We start from the raw sequence: 17,806 nt of genomic DNA on the forward strand, positions 1-17,806 counted from the left end.
GGGAATAGTGTTGGCCGGTGTATCTGAGGTCGTCTTAGTCGGCTTAGATGGAGTAATCTTTTGTTTCTCAATTGCAAACAGGCTCGAGAACGGTGGTGAACTCATGTTAGAATAAGTAGTGTTTTGTTCCCCAGGTGCGACCAGAAATATTAAAACATATATATATATATATATATATATATATATATATATATATATATATATATATATATATATATATTATATAATATCTAAAACATTATAGATAAACAATATAAGTAAAACAACAACTTACACTTCATTACATTACCAAAGGTCAAACAAATAACGAACACTTAACAGCATTCAATCTTTTCAGAGACTTGGGAAACAACACCTATTGCAAAGCCTTAGTAATATTTTTCCCAACTCTAAAACAACAATCGTCAACCTTTCGGACCTTACAGAACACTAAACTCAAAATTTCAAATCCCATAGATTAAAACCATGATTTTTTTTATAAAATTAAAATTATAAATATGAAATAGTAACTAATTCGCAATATATTTCGCAAATAATACGCAAAAAATTGGATATCGTTAATGTTAATATAGTGACTGTATAATGATTGAAAAATTATAGTAAATCAACAATATGTATATTCATTATGAAAAATGCAAAAAAACATTTAAAATTAGTTTATCGAAAGAGAATTAGTATTAAAAATTATTAAGTGCATAAAGGATTAACTATAGCAAAATAATAGCTTTCAAAAAGCGTGGACAAGGATAAAGGACAAAGTATTGTTATAATTACATCAAAATTGTCTCGCCGACCTGGTTGGCGACCGTTGCTCCAAGAGTCTAAGCTACCGATATGCGCCTTCCACGTTAGGCAGTCAATATAGAGGTGGCTTATTGATAGTAAACATTTCATTATAAAAGGGCGTGCATATTATACATATATACAATATATCAAAAGCAAAATAATCAATACTGCAAAGTTAAATTCTATTGTGGTTACAAAAAAATTACATTATAGAAGATTACGTTTGAAAATATTGGAAACGGAAGGAGAGTTGGTATTTAGTACATTGTGACCAATAAAGCGTTCTAATCAAACCAATTAAGCTAAAATTAGTATTCGAATTTCTAAAGATGATAGAGACCTTAAAGACATGTCGCAGATGAAATAAACGGTAGTAAAATTTTAAATTTATTGAATTCCGTTCACGGTAGGATGAGTAAAAATATACTTCGAGTTGTGAATATTATTTAAGATATGCAAAAGTTTAAAATTTTCGAAAAGTATCAATTTTTGAAAAAAAGGTGATCTGTTTAAACGTCTACATATATATACGAGATAGATATTAGATTGCTTAATCAATAAGGCTAACAAGAAAAAATGCATAAAACACATAGATTATGATTAATGAGTAATAATTAATGTCACACAGCGTTAGGTCTATTTAATGATATGTTTTCAGCCAAATTATGTCGTCTTTTCTTCTTCTTTTGAACACCCACCAATGCGGAGCGTCCAGAACTTAATCTTTTGTTACCTCTAGTAACGCCAGATCGCCTCCTGGCAACTGCTGTTGGTTGAACGTTTATTGGGGCTCTGTAGTGCTTTTTAATTAGTTTTCTTTCTGAAAAGCGATCTGCTATTGCTATGTAATCTGATGGATTTTTGCATTTTTCAATTGCAGAAAAAATCTTTTTACGATGATATATTGATAAGTTTTTATTTAGTTTATCAAAAGTTTCACGTTCCCAATTCAAAATTTCCTGATCATCTTGTACAGGGGCAATAATATTGTGAATGCATTCTGAAGTGGAAGAAAGCTGTTCAATAAGAACACTTGAAATTAAAGGCTGTTGAATGTCAGTCGAAGATGAAGGCGAAGGCTGTTGAATGTCAGTCGAAGATGAAGATGAAAACTGTTCTAAAGTAGGATGTTTTTCTAATGGTTTATAAAATTCTTTAGTGTTAGCCTTGTCGCCTAACGCTAATACTGCAATACTGTATCTATTTTCTAGAGTCTTTTCTTTCACATTGTGAAACAAAGCAATGACTCCAGCTTGGTGTTTGCACATATTTCCTAGATATCCAGTATTGCAAGTACAACATTCTAATCTAATATCTACTTCGTATACTAAATTTGGAATTTTTTGACTGGGGACAATGTAAACGAAACCATTGTCACTCTCAACTATGTTGTCTTTTGTGAGATATGTAATTTTTTTAGTGAAAGGATTTAAAATATGCTTCTTAGCTGCATTTCTACCGTGTGCGAAATCCATTAACCGGTCCTTATAATATCGGTTCATTTCAACGCAAACATAGCCTATAATGTCTACTGCATTGAAAGCTTTACATCTATTCAATACAATGTCCTTAAAAATCCGAACAGTTATCTCGGCGTAATTGTTTGTTTGGTTGCCACGTGTAAATTGATTTCGATATGCGAAGCACCAACTCTCTCTACGTTCCCAATACTTTTCAACATATTTAATCCACTGTAAATATTTTTGGCATATTCTAGAATTATTTAACTCAATTAAAGCTATATCGGCTTCAGGTTCGCTACTTGAAATAAGTATATTTTTAAAAAATTTATGTAATATTTTCCTGTCCTCTATTAAAATGCCATGTTTAGCATCCCAGAGCCACCTCCAAACCGCTTGCGAAATATGAAAAGCACATAACACTAGTTTTGAGTCCTTAAAAATACCACTAAGAGCTGAGCGTTCGGCATTAGAATCATCGGTCATAATATACCGAGGATTTATGTCCCCCAAGAAATCTTTTAATAGAGTAAATGCCGATGAATACTCGGCAGTTGTTTGCCCTTTGGTAATAATGACAGCTAACGGCACAGCACCTACCACACTTTCTGTTAAGACAAATGTGATAGTGTTTTGCTGCAGATCGCATGATGAAGTCGAGTCGATGAAAATTATGTCCTTTGTTGATTGTAAATTTGAAGCTCTTTCCATCAATGGAGTCATAATGCAAACGGTGAATGGATCTTCAATGAATTTAATCTTTGCAGCCCCTACTTTCTCCATCGCTTCAATAGTGTCATATATTTTCTGTACAAAAAAAATCAAAATTTATTATGTACACAACCTTGTGTCATGTTCATTGCAATAAATTGTATTACCTTGATCATTCCAGGAGCAGTTGTATCACCTAAATGATTTTTCTTCCATTTTTCATGCCAATGGGCGACTGTCCTACTTTTGGGGTTGAATGTACCATTCACCATTAATTTATCATCATCCCCAAATTCTTCTTTAAGAAATGCAGCATGCTCTCGAATTGCTTCTGCCACACTCATTTTGCTGTGAAAATAGCATTGAAATCTATCAAATGTGGCAGAAGACGGAGCTAACGAAGTGAGAGCTTCGGCACTCTCCGTATCATGGGAATGTTGTAAATTAATGGTTATTATGGCAGGAAAATTATCCTAAAATAAACAAAAAAGTAAAAGAAATATAAATAAATTTTTTTGAAATAAAAGTATTAAATACTATGTATTTTTTACCTTCACGTGTTGGTAAAGATATCTAGTACGTGTATTCATATATTTCACTATAATGTTAATAGACGCTAAACAGTCAAAATTTCTTTTTATCAACTTTTTATTTTTACGGCTGAATTGGCATTTATAATATTTTCTGTAAAAAAAAAGGCATAAGTAACGCTTAAATTTGTATAGATATAGGTAATAGGAACTTGCCTGCAAACGTATTTTCCGCCATCGCCTCTCGACTGGGATACAATCCACCTCGAATTCGTAAGTTGGGCATACAAAGAAACCCAGTCGGCACAACCGTCAATGTCGTGGATTTCAGCAAAGATCTTCATCGACAACCTATCGTCCGAAATCGAATCCACCTTATACTTATATTTCTCAGGAAATTTGAGGTCCATGTTGAGGTGTATGAAAATGAACACCACGCACTATGTAGAGTAACGACAGCAAAAGAATCTCTCTCTCCTAATGGTGACCCAATCGTTGTGAGAGGTGAAATGGCCGATTTTTCACTTTGACCGTTGAGCATATCAAATGACCGACAGCGCGCCACTAGAACGCCTGTTGGCGAATAGCAGAAACACATAACGCATCTCACTCTCTCACTATCAGCACGAGTGAGAGGTGTATATGCATGACAGCGCATGACAACTCTGCGGAGGTTACGGGTATATGCATATGTCGCCCCAATTTTATTTAATAACTAATAGTCACTTGGGTGGAAAGTTCTTCTTATTTATTTATTTTTATTTTTATTTTATTTTACGGTCAAGAAAAAATTGACCATTTTACATAATGGAAATGGAGAAAGAAAAAAATATATAAAATAAATTACAATGAAATACAAAAGAAAAATAAATAACTAAGAATATTGCATACATGCATACATACACACACACACACACAGACACACACACACGCATGCATGCATACATACATGCACACGCAAATGTAAACACACGTATACATACATACAAATATACGCATATACATACATACATATGCGTATATTTGTTATTCTCCCATTCCTCGTGGACTCCGTTTCTTAAATTCACTGGATGGTGCCATTGACATTTGTCACATCTCTCTTCTTTCTCTGCACCACTTCCTAAGTTAGCAATCTGTTAGACGAGTGTGTTTGATTAATTGATGTTGTATAATAAAATAAAATAATAATATATATATATATATATATATATATATATATATATATATATATATATATATATATATATAAATATATATATATATATATATATATATATATATATATATATATATATATATATATATATATATATATATATATATATATATATATATATATATATATATATACACCGAATCCGTGAAATTGTCTATTACACGCATTCGGCAAGAGAATTGCCGAATGCGTGAAAAATGCAAGCATGTTGCCCAGTTCACGGATTTGGCAAATTTTTTGGCGAATGCGTGTATTCGGCAAGAATTTGTCTGCTCAAAGCATGGAGTCGGCAAATAGACAGCAGCGCTCCGGTGTTGTTTTTTAGAACTGGACAGCGTGGACAAGTGTCAAAGTGACAGCTGAATGAGGATGTTTAATTTAGTTTAATTTACATATTATTATGTATAATATGACTACATACATATGTTTCGATCATCTCATATGACTTATACATAAATTAATGCCATTTTTATACATTTTGATCAATATTTTAACAGTGAAACGTATGTATGTAGTCAGTGGCGGATTGGGACTGAAATCAGTGCATGCCAGGAGTCAAAGGGGGCCCACCCAGGGTTGAAAAAATTTGTCCCCCCCCCCCCCCCCATATAACAAAATTTTCTTCTTTCCATCACGTTAAAAATCAAGGGCAAAAAATAAATATAATTTTCAAAAATGGGAATAAACAAATTTAGGTACAAGAAAAATTACAAAAGCAAAATAGATCCATAAATTACATTGTATATTTCGTTTTAATCCTTGTCCTAGGTAAATAGAATGCATCATAAAAGAATGCGGCATAAAAGTGGCTTTTAATTTCGGGGGGGGGGGGGGCATGCAAAGATTGATCAAAATGAATTTTTTTGCAAAAAAACTTTTTTAAATCGGAATAAGAAGGAAAATATAAAATATGAAAAAAACAAGCTTATTTTTGAAAAAATTATTATGTAAAAAGCCAAAAAAGCGCCGCAGGCGAAAATTTTTTTCCAAAAATCTTCACATGGTTAACAAAAATCGACCATCAAAATGTATCACTATATCAAAAAATATACGAACTTTCGGAAAAATAAACGATACACATCCGTTTTTGAGACAAAATAAAGTAAAGGGGACCTTTCTAACGATTCGCTCCATGGGATGAACAATTTCTAAGAATGTTACCCAAGGCATACCACTTAAAAACCAAAATATACTTGCTTCAAAATAATAAAATTTTTTCAAAGCACATAGCAGCGATTATTTTATTAGTTACCCAAAAGTAACATCCATAAGAAATAAACGCAGCATTCATAGTATCTCATTAATCATTAAATTCATAATATCTCATTAATCATTAAATTCATAAATTCATAATATTTTCTAAATTCACACTATTCCTTAATTTAGGGGGGCGAGTGCCCCCTAAATTAAGTGAAAACAAAAAATGCATAATATTTTCAATTAATGTTAATCGAAAATTAGGATTTTGGGGAGGGGGCCCCTATCCTATCTTTCTATATACATGGATTTGTCAAGATTAGGAATAGATTTTATATTCGGAAACTGTTTAAAATTGTAAATTTAAATCTTACTATATCGTCGAAGTATAATCAAATGTTATTTTGAAAGTATGTATGAAGTAAATTTTAATCGCTGGTTGATGATGAATCGTCCTATCAAAATTGTTTTATAAAATTCGGTTTATATTATTCACGGAAATTTGTTCATTCCCATTTTTATTTCAGTAGGTAGTTGTTACATAGGTATTGGTATATGCATAATCTTGAGGTTGGAAATGGGCCCGGTAAAAGGGGCCACGCAAATGTTGAAACTTACATTTCGAGCCTAATAAAAAAAGTTAACCGATCCTTGGGATGTTAAAGCAGGTATTAGTTGTTTGTGTATATCGTAAGAAATTTGTTTTGTTGAAATACCCAAACTCTAGGTCCCAAAGTGCAATATCCTATAAATTTTTACACACGTGAAATAGTTAAAAAGTTATTTAATTTTACTGAGGGCCCATATTTTCTAACGGATAGTGGGGCCCACATGCTATCGGGCATGTACGCTTGTATGGCCAGTCCGCCACTGTATGTAGTCATATTATACATAATAATATGTAAATTAAACTAAATTAAACATCCTTATTTAGCTGTCACTTTGACACTTGGTTATAATATAACACGCTGTCCAGTTCACGCATTCGGCAAAGAATTTACGGAATCCGTGAACTGGGCAACGTGCTTGCATTTTTCACGCATTCGGCAATTCTCTTGCCGAATGCTTGTAATAGACAATTTCGTGGATTCGGTGTAACATATATACAAGGTGTCTCAAAAGAAAGTTTATATTTAGTGGATCGATTAAAAAAAAGTAAGCCGTGTATCGAAAAAATGTTTATTAATTATTAAAGTACACAATTTGGGAATTTATGTCTTAAAAATAATACCGTCCAAATGTAGACCCTCACGTTCGCGGCACTCATTTAATCGAACAGTAAAATTACTTATGACGGCTCGGCAGGTGGACTCAGTGATGGCTGCCATTTCGTGACGGATATTTTCTTTCAAATGCGCCAGGGAAGTCGGTTTATTGACGTAAACTTTAGATTTAAGATAACCCCACCAGGGGTTAAATCAGGACTGCGTGGAGACCAATTTATGTCAACTCTCTTGGAGATCAATTTGCCTGAGAAAATTTCACGAACTCGTGGCAGAGACGTATTGGACGTGTGTGACGTTGCTCCGTCCTGCTGTGAACCATGCTCTTTGGTTATAGCCAGGAAAGTTTTGCAGTTCAGGCACCAAGAAGTCGTCTAACATCTCCACATAACGCTCTGAAATCAATTATAAACTTTCTTTTGAGACACCCTGTATATATATATATATATATATATATATATATATATATATATATATATATATATATATATATATATATATATATATATATATATATATATATATTTATATATATGTATATATATATATATATATATATATATATATATATATATATATATATATATATATATATATATATATACAAAATAAACTATATTATAAAAAAAAACTATATTATACTAAAAAAACTATATTATACTAAAAAAACTATATTATACTAAAAAAAACTATATTATACTAAAAAAATGTTTAAATAGAACGGATTTCATGTTGCGTTTACTAACATTGAATAAATCGACCATGGACAATTAATTTCCATGTCTGTGCAGTCTTAACATAGCTGAGTTCAATGAGTATTTAGTGGTAAAGCCGGACATGTCAAAAAAGATGGTTACATCTAATTGATCTACCCGGCACATGGAAGCTCACTAAAGTCACCAACTCAGAGCAGCCGATGGTGCCGTTAAGAATACCACACAGAACTGAAATACCGTTAACTTTCCTTCTGTCACATAATTTTAGCAAATGAATCTCCTTGTAAATAATAAAATTACTGACATGATAATTATGAATTTAAAAAAATTTAAATTTGATAAATCTAATGAATTTTAACTGCACTGACTATTAAGTTAATCTGTTTCATTGAATGGGGGGACCAAATGGTAGAATTGTACTCTAATTCTAACCAGAGTAGTGTATACTATTTTAATCGTATTTACATTTTTTCAGTGAGTAGTATTTCTTATTTAGAAACCAAGTGATTTGATGGCATTTTTTGTGATAAAATTTATATGAGAATTAAAAGTTAATTTATCATCAAAAATAACTCCCAGATCTTTGATTTGCGATGATGATGGTAAATATTCATTGTTTATATGATAGTTATAAATAATTTTGCAGTTTGACCTACTGAACCTGACGATATTTAATCTTGTTTTTATTTTATTTAATCCTGACGATAACCTTCTTTATATTTAAATATAATTTATTAAAAAAAACCCAATCATTTAATGTGTTTAAATTAGATTGTAGAGTAGCACAGCACAATCATTAGTGTCTTTTATGCATTTAAATATTTTAATGCAAATAAAAGCACTTTAACATCATGGAGTAAGGAGTAAGATTCAGAATGGCCGATTTTAACTGATAGTGATCTATTGGACAAATAGCTCCGAAACCAGTTTAGTAATACGCCGCTGATTCCGATACTATTTAGTTTAAATAATAAAATCTCAATATCAACTTTGTCCAAATGCTTTTCTAAAATCAGTGTAAATTGAGTCAACTTACAATTTAACAGATAAGGCACTAGAAATAAAATTTTCATATAATAATAAAATGGATAAAGTAGATCTACCAGAAGTAAAACCATGTTGTTGTGGAATAATGATGTTATAAATTCGTCTAATACTAAACTTTCAAAAAGTTTTGGAATAGTTGATAGTTGACAGATGGCTCTATAACTCATTACGTTAAGTTTATCCCCATTTTATGAAGAGGCATTAAATAGCCAGACTTTCTGGAATTGGGAAATATACCAGTGGAAATAGATTGATTAAAGAGATAAAAAAGAGGATAAATTAATATATTGGCACATTTCTTGATAAAAATTGGGAGTATGTTGTCAGGGCCAGCAGATTAAGATATATCCAGTGGCGGATTTAATTAATTGTAATTTAGAGCCCCCCCCCCCCACTAATCATAAAGTGATTTTTTTTCAATTGTGAATTGTACAGTAGCGGTCATGAAAAGGTGTTCACCTCCAAAAAATCAATATTTTGTTGAATACTGACGTATATATGTTTTCTAATATATTTATTGTACATTAATATTGAAAACAATGTCTTTATGATATTTTAAAGTGATTCAAAATTAGTATAATTATATAATTATATTGTATATTGAAATTATCATCATTCTTGTAAATGAGTGATTTTGGGAAAAAAATTCGTAGTTCAATGAAAATTTTTTTTCTGCCAAACTAATTTATTTATCTAAAAAAAATTACTTAAATTATATTATAAATTACAATAGCTATACAAAATACACAATTTAATATTTAGTTGGGCCTCCTTTATTTTTTAAGACTGCCTTTATTCTTCTAGGCATCGATTCCATCAGATTTTTTAGGTAATCGTCCGATATTTTGTTATACCACACATTTTCCAGACTTGAATGCAGTTCTCGTTTGCTACTGGGCTTCTTATCATTGATTTTAGAACCCATTATGGCCCAGAGATTCTCGATAGGGTTCAAGTCTGGGCTGTTACCTGGCCATTCCAATGACAAAATGGCCTTTGCAATAAATTCTTTCACCTAAAATTTACAGAATAAAATTAGCTTGATATTCTTAATTTTAGTTATTGATTATGATATGAGGCAGTGGAAAAAAAACACCTTACGGATTTGGCACGATGGCATGGCGCAGAATCGTCCTGGAAAATGAAAAATCAGCAAAGAGATTAACAGAATCATTAATATTGTCAACAAATTTACCGTTAAATTGAATGTTTACTGGTATATATGTATATTTTATTATTGTTTAATTCTTTAGTGAATTTCTTTAGGAACATAGACCCTAATTAACAGAAATAGTAATCATAATAAATTTAAATGGCATACAATTTATACCGGTCTCCGTGACGGGCCCGGTACAAATTGTATGTCATTTGTTAAGACGAAAGATCAATAAAAAAGGGTCCATGGTAAACGGTACATACTCACTTAATTTGCGCGAGCAGGATACATCAGGAACAATAGGAACAGGCTTTTCTTCCCGTATTAATGTGCGTGCGCACTATCCAATTAATGCGAAATTAATAATCTTATTATGGATTTGTGTATCATAATACCGTTTAGTTAACGGATGTGCTCTCGCATATACATACATATTTTATAACAGTATAGTATTTCGCATTACCTTAATATTGTTGATACGTACACATTATACATACAATCAACTATTTATATAAGTGTATCATCAGTCTTGTTTTCGGATAAATTCTTATCATCAGCCTATTAAAAGAACGTTAACTATATACATGAAATTTGGAAAAATTAAATTCGCTGATTTCATCATCGTGTAAATATAAACCTACATATTTATTATTTATTTATTTATTATTTATTTGGAAAATTTACAGTTTATTATGTTACATAGATTGATAGTAAAAAAAACATAATTATTTTAAGTAAACCATTAATAATTTTCACATATACATAGGTAAAAAAAGAAAAGCTTAAACATTTAAAATAAACAAAAATGATAATAGAGTAAGATAATTAGAGAAAACAAAAAGAAAAAAATATAAATAACAGTATAATAAAAATATCAAAATAATAAGAATAATAAAACGATAATAATATGATAAAAATTATGAAATAATAAAAATAATATAATATATAAAAAAGACAAAATAAATACATCAAAATAAAAATTCATAATAACAATCGTAAATTTTCACAATCGTAAAATTCATAATCACAATCGTAAAGCATTAATATTAAATAAGTCAAACATATGTAATGATCAGTGCGTTTGCTTTGCTAGAAATCTTTAGATGACTTCTCTGTCATCTTTAGACAAAAAATTCCGCAAAATGCATCACGTGCATAAATCATTTACTATTTATTATAATAACAGACGGTTTTTATATAATAAGAAGATCTGATTTCCAATGTATAAAGAATAAATAAAGCACGTATATACTTTTCTAAAACACGTGCATATACAACCATTTCTGATTTTTCGGTTAAATTAGCGGACAAACACACATACCCGGCGTCACCCGGGATGAATAGACGTAGGCTAGACTTTAAATAGCCGTACAATTATTCCGGTATAAATTCACAATTTCCACCTCAATAACTAAAACCGTATATTTGCTTTCTTAAGTCTTAAATGAACTTTAAGGATGTTTCCATCCGCCCAACTACCGACTAATTCGTAATGCACAATATTCGAATTCCGTCAACACACAAGTCAGGAGATAAGAATAATGATAGTATTTTAATCATCAATTCCTCTCCCCCAAGTATCCTAGTTATTATATTCGATCCGATGTAGTGTAGATTTTATCATTTTATTTAATAACTCTTAATATGCCAGCAACCATGCGATGATATTTCATCGGGTTCAACACTAGTTATTTAACAATTAATATAATATTATTACAATATAATTCAATGCAAGGTCTTTAATAATATTTACTGTAAGTTTTGTTATCTATAACATGACGTTGGCAATTACTTTTATCGTCTAAAAAATATAAATTTCCATTAATATAAAATATATACGCATTGCATAAATAAATTAATTATGTACATATATCAACAACTTTTCTACATTATCATTATCAACAACTAAATTTTCATTAATTTAAATATTTCAAAACTCGAAACACGAACTCAAGACCGCTATACGAACAATGTTGTATTTCTTGACCAAAATGCAATGCGAAACTGAAACGAAATATAATTGGCAACGCTAGATCGGTACGACTATAGAATATTTGAGATACAGCCTTGTATCTGTTCATACAAATAGGTGTATGTCCATACAAATAGGTGTATATGTATACGTATTTAAGTCCTGTAGACAGAAATGGCAAATTAATACCCTTCCTTTCTTTGCTGTGTAAATAATACTTTCAGTGTTACAAAATGAATCATTAAATTGAGCTCACTTTGAGTTCGTTCTTTGCTAAAGCTATCTTCGAGATTGCATTAAGCTAATCAATTCAGCACTGATCTTAATGAAATTACCGGCAATCCGATCTCAAGTTGAAAGCTCTATTGTCAAAAATTCCTCCATTGGCTACTTCTATCGTATCTATACAGATTGTATGAATAATTAATTCAGAGTCATTAGCCCCCGTTTACACAGTCGTTCTATCGCGCGTTCTCAGGAGCGTACAGGATTGCGTGCGGGTAAGCCTGTGCGCGAATAAAGAATTGCAGACGAACGGTTTGAATAAAAAACAATTTATTTTAATATTCGGTACAAGAGTTGATTACGGACTAACTTAAATTCTAACAATATTGAGTTTATATACTCTTTAGCAAACAATGATTGTGTTGAAGACACGTGTTGTACAATCTTGGTTAGTCAGTACATGATTCGATTTTGATTCGATTCGATTTTGGCGCTAATTCGATTAGGCGTTGAATCGCATTGGTTCAGGGGGGCGTAGGGGGCGTAGCCCTAGACGGCAAATGCTCAGGGGGCGCAGGTGGCGTAGCCCTAGACGGCAAAGGTTTAGTGGGCCGTAGCCCTATATGGCAAATGCTCAGGGGGGCGCAGATGGCGTAGCCCTAGACGGAAAATGCTCAGGGGGGCGCAGGTGGCGTAGCCCTAGACGGCAAAGGTTCAGGGGGGCAATTTATAAAAAAAAAATCAGATTTTTTTAATATTTTTATACACCCCGGGCAAAGCCGGGTAATAAAATAAGTATTTACATAAATCGAATATAGAGTCAATTTGACTCGATATCCGAATTCGATATTGAGTCAATTTGACTCCATACTTGATTGAATACTCGGCGAATGAATCGAATTATATTCTGAATTATAGTCGGGTGTGGTCAACCGGGTTTAATTTTTTAAAATTAATTTCCGAATATAATAATTATGTTAGATTAAATGCTCCGTGATCGTATTGGATATCTAGTCAGGTGTCGTCAATCAGATTCTAGTTGTTTAAATTACTTTCCGATTACAAAAAAAAATTATGCTCAGTAAAATACTCCGTAATTGAATCAGACTTCGAGTCAGGTGCTGCCAATCGGATTCAAAAGGTTCAAATTATTTTCCCAATACAACAAACAATAATATTCGATTGAATACTCGGGGAGTGTTATAATTGTATATAGGGTGGGGGAATACAATAAATAGCACTCGCCGAAATTTTTCCCTTGGGCATTTATGAACACGAGCATTTTTGTTTGTTTTCTCGTCACTAGTTTGTGTGATTTATCGTTAGCCGAGTATTTTTACGGTAGAATACTATAATATTAACATGCTTTATACTTTTTTATATTTGTTATTCGATTTTACATTCTAGTTGCTTTTCAAATCAGTTGCTTTTCAACAACAATCAGTGGTGAAATTAATATCAGCCAAATATCATCTTATCATGTCCTCCTTTAGGAGGGTGAGGTTGACCAAGGCTCTGGTCCAGTGGCTCGGCATTTGGGGTGTCTGGGAGTAACCAGACTGATTAAAATATATTACGTTGGAGTTCTATTATTGTTGTTGATTTCTCAGTGGTGCATTTTTTTTAATACCTGCTATGACCAACAATTGTTCGTCGTACGCCAATCCATTTTTATTTGTTCGCGAAAGCTTATCTCAAGATAGATTTTAAGGATGCAAACACATTCTCGGTCAATTAATTGTAAAGTTTAACAAAGTCCAACGCTAACCGAAGTGTTATGGATAAGATAGCTCTATATCATCGAAATAAAGACTTCAAGCAATTTTGAAATGCTACAAATGCTATTTTAGCAGTAAATAATAGTATTCCGGTACATATTAACGGAATTTACAACCATCGGAGTATTTCCAATATATTTAGCAAGCATTTCAGAGTCTGTTTCGGATTTGATGGGCATGGCTGATGTGGTTATGTCTAACTCAGAAGATTCGTTTTGCGTCATAACTGGCGATGAAGTTGAATCTGAGTTAAGGTCAATGTCTGGAGGGAAAGCAACTGGTTGGGACAGCATCAGTGCGGATCATGTTCTGCATAGTGCAGCGGTTTCCAAACTGGGAGGCGCGCCTCCCTGGGGAGGCGCGGACTATTGCCAGGGGAGGCGCCAAAACTTTTTAATAAAAAAATAATTTTCATACCATAATAATCTACAAATAAATAAAACTTCATATCGTAGCTTAATAGTAAAATTCAATGCATGAATGTTTATTTTTGTTTTTCTTTCATTTTTATATACACATTTAATTAGCAACCTTTCTCGAAGAAAACCAACATGAAGAGACATGAACTTGCCTATTTGGTTGAAATTTTTGGAAAATTGAGCGGTTTAAATAAAGAAATGCAGGGATCACAAATATATCCACTTGTTCAAAAAGACAAAGTAAAAGCTTTCATTAAAAAGTTGAAGTTATGGAAATCAAATTTACAAAAGAATGAGTTGGTTATGTTTTCACTTTCCAAGCAAGTAAAAATCTTTTTATTGACCACTTGGATGGTTTAGTGCTGCATTTTTCCAATTATTTCAAAGACCTTGATTTCTCAAAATTTTTGAGAAGGGTATTAATTTGCCATTTCTGTCTACAGGACTTAAATACGTATACATATACACCTATTTGTATGAACAGATACAAGGCTGTATCTCAAATATTCTATAGTCGTACCGATCTAGCGTTGCCAATTATATTTCGTTTCAGTTTCGCATTGCATTTTGGTCAAGAAATACAACATTGTTCGTATAGCGGTCTTGAGTTCGTGTTTCGAGTTTTGAAATATTTAAATTAATGAAAATTTAGTTGTATATAATGATAATGTAGAAAAGTTGTTGATATATGTACATAATTAATTTATTTATGCAATGCGTATATATTTTATATTAATGGAAATTTATATTTTTTAGACGATAAAAGTAATTGCCAACGTCATGTTATAGATAACAAAACTTACAGTAAATATTATTAAAGACCTTGCATTGAATTATATTGTAATAATATTATATTAATTGTTAAATAACTAGTGTTGTACCCGATGAAATATCATCGCATGGTTGCTGGCATATTAAGAGTTATTAAATAAAATGATAAAATCTACACTACATCGGATCGAATATAATAACTAGGATACTTGGGGGAGAGGAATTGATGATTAAAATACTATCATTATTCTTATCTCCTGACTTGTGTGTTGACGGAATTCGAATATTGTGCATTACGAATTAGTCGGTAGTTGGGCGGATGGAAACATCTTTAAAGTTCATTTAAGACTTAAGAAAGCAAGTATACGGTTTTAGTTAGTGAGGTGGAAATTGTGAATTTATACCGGAAAAATTGTAAGGCTATTTAAAGTCTAGCCCAGCGGTTTCCAAACTGGGAGGCGCGCCTCCCTGGGGAGGCGCGGACTATTGCCAGGGAAGGCGCGGACTATTGCCAGGGGAGGCGCCAAAACTTTTTAATAAAAAAATAATTTTCATACTATAATATCTACAAATAAATAAAACTTCATATCGTAGCTTAACAGTAAATATTCAATGCGTGAATGTTTATTTTTAATTAGCAACCTTTCTCGAAGAAAACCAATATGAAGAGACATGAACTTGCCTATTTGGTTGAAATTTTTGGAAAATTGAGCGGTTTAAATATAGCAATGCAGGGATCACAAATACATCCACTTGTTTAAAAAGACAAAGTAAAAGCTTTCATTAAAAAGTTGAAGTTATGAAAATCAAATTTACAAAAGAATGAGTTGGATATGTTTTCACTTTCCAAAGATTTCTTGTCCACAGCCAATATTGAAGCAAGTAAAAATCTTTTTAATGACCACTTGGATGGTTTAGTGCTGCATTTTTTCAATTATTTCAAAGACTTTGATTTCTCAAAATTTTTGTGATTTCTCAAAACAGAATCCATTTACTATTAAAACTACAATGAAGAAGACGAATTCGAGCTGACAACCATCGAAAAAGAAAAACTGATAGAATTATCATGCGATAGCTCACTAAAACAAAAGTTTCAAAATTAAACCATAATTAAAATTTGGATGAATCTAAGTGGATAGTATGAATCTTTGTATTGCAAAGCAATGCAAGTGCTTCTACCGTTTGAAACGTCTTATTTATTCGAAACGGGCTTTTCGGCACTAGCTGCAATGAAAACCAAATATCGAGCCAGGTTAATAGTCGAAAAGGAGTTACGAGTGGCACTCTCCATATTGCCCCCCAAGATTTGATAAACTTTGTGCCAATAAACAACAACATCCTTCGCACTAAATTTTGATGTGTTTGACGTAGTTTTATTAGTAATTTAATATAAAAATAAATATAGATGTTCGTATAAATTTATGTTATAGCAAAACCTTTTTATTATTCTGTCTATTGTAGTGTTCAGTTTTTTTTTTTTAAATAAAGGTTTATTATTTAAAACGTGTCTATATTATTATAACTATCAAAAAATAAAAGGTAGGGAGGCGCGGAAAAAAAAATTTTTTTTAGGGAGGCGTAGTAGCATTAAGTTTGGAAACCGCTGGCATAGTGGCAAGAATTTCTTCATCATATTAGCAAGGCTTTTCAATCTGATGATTTTGCATGAACATGTACCTGAAGAGTTTTCAAGAACGACTATTGTTCCTGTCCTCAAGTCATCACAGCTTGATGCTTCAGTCATTGACAGCTATCGTCCTATTGCTCTAGCCACCATTTTATCTAAAATTCTAGAGAAGATATTGAGTGGCAGATTAAGTGGCTACCATAGATGTAGAATAACCTAGATATGCCTTTACATACTAATTTCGTTGGAGATCTTGTCGCCAGTAACTGAGGGGTGCGGGGGGTTTAACTAGCGGGGAAGTGGTGAAAAAAAGGTCGACGCAGTGGTCGGCAGTGGTCAACAACCAGTGTATGTACATATGTACATGCACTGAAGTTTTATTTTATTTATAACTTTATTTTATTGGAAAAAAGAAAAAAATATTTAGCTATACACACTATATTAAACTAAAAATGTATGTTACTATGGGGACTGATCTAGTTGTGAAGGTGTTCTTCACCACCAGTCCACCATGGGCTTATTAAGTTAGGTAAGTCTGTGTTCAAGTTTGTAAACACTGCTCTATGTTTGGATTAAGAATTTATTTTGTTATAATAATTAATACAAGTGTATAATTATGCAGTAGTTAGAAAGTTATGTTCAGACGGTCTCTGGATAGTGCTGTGTTGCTGGTCAGAAGCTGGATGTCGACTAGTTGTTGGTGTAGCATGGTCTGCTGCTGGAGTTTGACTAAATTTTATCCTGCCGAGACTCCCTTTTATAGTGCCAGATGTTGGACACCTGCATTTGCATGTGTGAGTCGCCAACGGATGTCTACATCCCGTCGGCGGGGTGCACGTGTTCAGCACGTGCATGTGATCTCGCGCCGTGTATTCCCATGTGATGTGCACGTGTCTAGCGCGAGGCCGTTGTGCGTTTGCGAATGGCGTGATTTTGACATCACGCGCCGTCTATGCTTCTTGCAAGGATGTC

The 17,806-nt window shown here is 32.3% G+C and overlaps 2 protein-coding genes across 2 annotated transcripts in view; one reads left to right on the forward strand and one right to left on the reverse strand.

The window, feature by feature from the left end:
• LOC143922928 (NFX1-type zinc finger-containing protein 1-like) overlaps nucleotides 1-17,806 on the forward strand; it is a 38,986-nt gene that overhangs the window by 1,969 nt on the left and 19,211 nt on the right. The window lies entirely within an intron of this gene.
• On the reverse strand, nucleotides 1,321-4,620 carry LOC143922569 (uncharacterized). Its single transcript, XM_077445872.1, has 4 exons — nucleotides 3,704-4,620; nucleotides 3,509-3,641; nucleotides 3,125-3,430; nucleotides 1,321-3,053 (listed from the first exon to the last, which is right to left on the reverse strand). Exons 1-4 carry the CDS (start codon nucleotides 3,895-3,897, stop codon nucleotides 1,407-1,409), a joined length of 2,280 nt encoding a protein of 759 aa, XP_077301998.1. The 5' UTR covers nucleotides 3,898-4,620; the 3' UTR covers nucleotides 1,321-1,406.

This window comes from Arctopsyche grandis, chromosome 2 (genome assembly GCF_051622035.1).
Source record: "Arctopsyche grandis isolate Sample6627 chromosome 2, ASM5162203v2, whole genome shotgun sequence".
Classification (NCBI taxonomy): domain Eukaryota; kingdom Metazoa; phylum Arthropoda; class Insecta; order Trichoptera; family Hydropsychidae; genus Arctopsyche; species Arctopsyche grandis.